Genomic DNA, 6000 nt, shown 5'->3' with positions numbered 1-6000 from the left:
CGTCCGGAGCCTGTGCTCCGCAACGGGAGAGGCCGCAACAGTGAGAGGCCCGCGGACCGCAAAAAAAAAAAAAAAAAAAAAAAAAAAATAGTGTAAAAATAATTCTGGTTTGAGGGATTTTCTGATTCTTACATTATGGCTAATAAGAGTTTTCTAAACTTCCACGGGGAAAACGTAAGTATTTGGCTAATAAAAACATAATCGAGATATTTCTACATTATATACAAAGTATACTTTAAAATTCATTGGGATGGTCAGATTTTAGTCATCTATACTTCTTTAATTCTCTTATTGTTGAAACCCTGTTCTCTCCTCAACTGGGTGGCAATAGAGTAGCATGGAGGTAAAAGAGAGAATCCTGGTTAAAGTATTTGTTTGAGAGAAGAATAACAGAAGCATTTTCATTCTTTAATTTTTTTAACATTTTAATTTGTTCAATTTTCAGAACTAAAATTTTTGAAATTGCTGCTAATACTTAAAACCACAAATCTGTCGTAGTTTATCAGTATTGGTAAAGAATTATAATTTACTGCCAAAATATCAATGTTGTGCCCAAAGAAAACGGTTTTTAAGTGTATGGCAATGTGTTCTCATGGTTCTTATTTTCATCATTTTCAGACTTGAGACTCATAATTCTGCTTCTACTATTTCAAACCAGATGTAATGCATGTCGAATTCAAATTTAAAGAGGACCTTTGTGGAGTGCCAGCGAAAACTTTGGCAGTAGGATAAATAATTTCTTCAACAGTCACATATGCACCTAACAAGAAACCAACAACTCCAGTGAACGCGATAGAAATGTTTTTCAGGATCATCCATATATTGTAGTGCTCCTTAGAAAATGTAAGAATTTCAACCAGAGGCGGTAGGATCAGGGCCAATGTGCTGCTGCTCACAGCCCCGACGAAGGAAATCACAATGTCTAAACGAGGAATCAGAATCGCTCCAGCACCTAGAAAATTAAAAATACAAATTTTTCTTATGTAAATATTTAATACTTACATGAATACTAACTGTAGATACAGTCACTACATTAAAATTAATTGATGCAAGTAGGCACTACTAAACTATTGCTTGTGGAAGAATCTGTCACATTCTGTTCTGAGCTAAAAAAGAAAACAAAGAAAGAAACCAAAACAGTGAGTGATATTTCTCGGACTTTGACTTATCAACAGTGTTTCTTACATAAACGACTTTTAATTTTTGCTATGAAATTCTGGGTGAAGAATGTACTTTCATTACTCTGCCCTATAGCTCATTCTATAAAGCACAAAACCTGGGGTGGTGTGATATAAATAAATCATTAAATAAAGGAGAGAGAAGAGATAGCTATTCCTTACATTAGAATTCCAATTAACCAAAATAGAAGAAACAATGGAAATAGAAAATCATCATTAAGCAAACACCACGGTAATAACTGTTGCAGGAAAAGTCGCTGAAGGATGCTAAAATTAGTGGGCAAAAACTGTATGAGAACAGGATATCTCCCTAAAGATATTTATCAATTATAAAGGGGAAAAGAGTACCTTTACAGTGGAGGCATCTGACAGACACCACCTTAACCAAGTGATCAAAGTTAACATACATCACCAGTAATAAGAAATATTGATGCCACGATGTAATGTATTGAGAAGTGCAAAGCATCACCTGTGGCATTCTTGTTAAAAATGCTTAACTTCAACCTAATCATAAGAAAGCATCACACAAATCTACACTGAAGGAAATTCTGCAAAATTACTGACACTTCAAAGACATCAAGGTAAATAAAAAAAGATAACTGTCAAGACTGGAGGAGACTAAGTAGACATGACAACTAAATTCACGTGGGACCTTGGATTGGCTCCTTGATCAGAAAAAGGGTATCAGTGGGAAAACTGGCAAAATCAAAATAATGTCGATTAGTTAACAGCAGTGCATTAATGTTAATTTCCTTAACTATACTGTGGTGCGTCAGCTGATAACATTAGAGGAAATTGAGTAAAGGGCTTATGGTAGTTCTACTTTCTTTTACAACTTTTCTAAGTGATTTCAAAATGAAAAGTTAAAAAAAAATAATGTACCATTATTGTCAACAGGATTTTGGTCCAAGCTACCATCAAGTCTTCTGCAAGTTCTGATCTGGCACTCTCTTGATCTTGATCTTTATCTTACCAAATATCGACAGAAGGTTTGCAAAAATCAAGACTTATATTTGGGACTTCCCTGGCGGATCAGTGGTTAAGAATCCGCTTGCCAATGCAGGGGACATGGGTTCCAGCCCTGGTCCGGGAAGATCCCACATGCCGCAGAGCAACTAATAAGCCCGTGCGCCACAACTACTGACCCTACGCTCTAGAGCCTGCGTGCCACAACTACTGAAGCCCACGTGCCTAGAGCCTGTGTTCCACAACAAGAGAAACCACTGCAATGAGAAGCCCGCGCACTGCAACGAAGAGTAGCCCCCGCTCGCCGCAACAAGAGAAAGCCCGCGCACAGCAACGAAGACCCAACGCAGCCAAAAATAAATAAATAAAATAAATAAAAAATTTTTAAAAAGACTCATATTCTTTCTCCAAATTGTCCTTAGATGGTTCAATGAATGATTTGTTGAGGGTTGGAGTTGCCATCAGAAATAACAGCTGAGTTTGCTCACATGAAAGCTGTGACAACTGTATCACCACTGCCACCAAAGGTGACTATGTAACCACAGTTCCAGCTGTGAGGACTCTAATTATGTATGTGTTAGCTTTCTTTACTTGTCTTCAAAAGTATCAGTTTTCTCTCCAATCTTTGTGATCCCTCTTTTATTTCTAAGCTTACCTCCTTTTGTTTTTCTTTTTTTCTCTGTCTTTGTCTCTTACTGAACTTTCTGTGGTATATATACAACTTAATTCATGCTCTTTGTAATTAAGTCTTGAGTTTGCAGTCTACTGGCTTCTTTGCGTCTTAATTTTCAGTTTATGGTTTTCTCTCCTCCCCTACTCTCTTTGTGGCCCTCAATGTTTTTTGGGAGGATGTGGAATTAATTTGGAACCACCACATTTCTTAGAACCACACATTATTATTTACCACTTTTTATTTAAATTATTACGAAAGCTAAAACCCTGAAAATTATTTTGAAATCATAAATCTCGCTGCACACCTACAAGGCTGAAGTACAAGAAACCTTCCTAAGTAAAGCAACTGAATTTGCAGAAGTTGGAACTCTAAACTAGAAATACTTTATAAAGTGGACCCCTGTTTAATGGATGCGTGCTACATCCTTTTAACGTTTCTCTCAAGGGAACTATAAAGTATAACTCTCAAACACAATTAGAACCTTTTAAAATTTATTGACTATATCCATTTTGTGGAAACATGCCTCACCTACTTATAGTAGGTGGCAGTATTTAAAAGGACAACCATACAAACATGACTACAACCTTGCCATCTGAAGAATGGAATCTAGTTTTCATCATTAGTGTTTTCCAATAATCCAATCTGTTACTAGTAAATCAAGTGAAATGTTGGAAAACCATGCGGAGGAACACTATAGTACTTTAGAATTTACGCATTCAGACTAAAATTCCACTTATCAAACACTTTTAAATCATGAAATTTACTGATTAAAGTCATTCTTTAAATGTTATATAACCAATAGATATTTGCAAGTAAAAAATGGCTTGAAACATTATTTGATAATGTTATTAGTCAGACAAGGAAGAGAAATATATACACTTTAGGCAAATCCAACACAGAAGAACTCAAAAATCACAAAAACAGTAAGTCAAAGAGGAAAGCTTGGGATAAGGATAGTTTATTCATTACAAATACTTGCTATAGAATTACTATAAACAGGTTGCCCCGTGTCATTTACAGACAGTTGTTATGAATATATCTATTAAGTACTAATTAAGCTTATCCAGTATTTCCCAAAACTATATTATAGAGAAAAATAATGTATCCTTAAGGTACAAAGTTTCCTGTAACATGAAAAAAAGCCTATTTAGGTCCATTTTTTTGCATCTAAATGGTGAAAGCAGATATATCAGAAAAAAAATAAAATGCTTGATATTGTAACATCAGCAACAAAACTGTGAGAAACACTCTAGCACATAAATTTTAATTACACAAAGAGTGAATGGTCCTCTCCATATACCTACTGACTCTTAAGATAGAATATTAGGGTACAGAATGGTACTTTTGCTCATCTGCGGTGACAACTAACTTAAATGAAGGATTTTAGTACGTCTTCTTAGTATTCTACAAACTACCAAAGATTTACGCTTTATGTCGTCATAGTTTACTAAAAGTAGAAAGCATACTCTCAAATCCAAGGGCTTTTCAAATTAGAAATAGTAGAAGGATCAATGAATTGGACAATAACGGAAATAAGCAGTGTTTAACATATTGTGCAGGTTCGATTCAAACAGGGAACCAAAATACTCGTGTCAAATCAAAATTTAACAGCTTTTTCTACAGGTCTGCTTTTAAAATAAAGGGCATTTACTGTAGCCCAAGGTGGCCTTCGGCCAGTTTCTATCCACTCTTCTCCCTCACCTGTGTGATGCCTATCTAGCAGGTAAGTGCCTACAGGGAACATGCAGGAAGAGTCTGACCCATCCTTTCAAGGTTTTGAGTTCCACCAAGAAGATACTGTGAAATGGTGATTCAAATACTAAATAGAGACTTGGACATAACCAGTATAACCCAAGCTGATGAGCCCACTACTTTGAAGACCCATCCTGTAAACGTGGATTCAGTACTTGGAAGGGATTATGGAACGCTGAAACATGCAAACCCAGCTGAGCCTCCACTCTCATTGCTAGTGCTGCACTGCCTGCTCTACAGATATGACAAGGTCCCATCAGCTCTCCACGCATTCATCGATAAAGAGCCTGACCCAGAATCTTTTCAAGTGCTTTGGAGAACAGATTCAAAACAGTCCTGTCATGAATATCACTTGGCTTTTACTTTAATTTGGAAGGATGGGCCAAAGACGTAAATGAAGCTCAGTGTCCAATGATGTGTTTCAGTGAAGTAGGACAGAATATGGCACGCTTTGTGTTCTCTTTGTTCAAAGTATGCTGTAAATATAACCCTCATATATGGTTAAGTAGGTTTACCTACTTTTAACTAAAAGAAAGAAGCAGCAAAGAAAAAGCTGCAATCCTCTGTGACATGAACTCAGCTCCTGAGGAAAAGTCCTGGCTTCTGGGAATAAACCCTGGTAACAGATGTGCAGTATGGTCTGTACCTCAGCAGACAGGCAGCTCAACATAACGACAGCAGCCCATGTGCAGAAACGGATGAAGTTATTAAAATTCAGTAACTAACTCTAAAAGGAGACATACTATCAGAAAAGAACTGTCTTACATCTATTGATAAAAGGACTTTGACTGAAATAAGTCTTTGTATTTAGTAGTTGTCAAAATGTCAATAAAAGCAATGTGTAAAAAATATTCCAAAATGTGTTAAAATAACTTTTTCCTCCTGAATGTTTCATTAGTCATCAAAGTATGGGCTTACTGACGTCACTCCTCAATGTGACTTCCCTTATTAGTTTACTTATTTCATTTAAATGATTACTTTGAAAAATAAGTTTTATCTAATTTTCCCAGTTTTGCTTTTTCTTTGAACACAATGTAATACACCCAATTCTTTAAATCTAGGCATAAGCTCCACCCCAAGCTGCTCAATGTAATTTACAGAGTTGCCCAGAATTTCTAGTTCTACCATTCTCTAACCTTGAGTGGGCCAAGATGGTTATTCACATCTTCTATAGAATTTCCCAAGCTGCTTGTTCCCCAAAATCCCCAGTAATCTGGTCCCTGGTATCATTCTAAGCAATTAGTTAGTTCAGTGTTGCAGTCATCTTTCTATTTGAGATTATCGTAAAAGTGGTGACAATAAAACAATAATTTCTAACTACTTTGTTAATATTTTAAAATGTCTTATCTTCATTCCACAGTTGAGGAAAGAAGGACTCAAAGGTGGTTTGTAACTTACCTAAAGACACCAGCAAGTAAGTGGGAGGCCTGA

General features: G+C 36.2%; 1 protein-coding gene across 2 annotated transcripts in view; it reads right to left on the bottom strand.

The window, feature by feature from the left end:
• Positions 1 to 433: 433 nt before the first annotated feature.
• SLC36A4 (solute carrier family 36 member 4) overlaps positions 434 to 6000 on the bottom strand; it is a 31121-nt gene continuing 25554 nt past the window's right edge. The window contains exon 10 of one of the 2 annotated variants that reach the window (XM_007449654.1): positions 434 to 952. In XM_007449654.1, the coding sequence (XP_007449716.1) occupies positions 645 to 952 (308 nt within the window). In that variant the 3' untranslated portion in view covers positions 434 to 644. The remainder of the gene's footprint in view (positions 953 to 6000) is intronic. The other variant, XM_007449655.1, reaches the window with a different exon arrangement.

This window comes from Lipotes vexillifer, unplaced genomic scaffold (genome assembly GCF_000442215.2).
Source record: "Lipotes vexillifer unplaced genomic scaffold, Lipotes_vexillifer_v1.1 scaffold536, whole genome shotgun sequence".
NCBI lineage: Eukaryota > Metazoa > Chordata > Mammalia > Artiodactyla > Lipotidae > Lipotes > Lipotes vexillifer.
The sequence above is the reverse complement of the archived record's forward strand: the minus strand, read 5'-3'. Positions and strand labels throughout refer to the sequence as shown.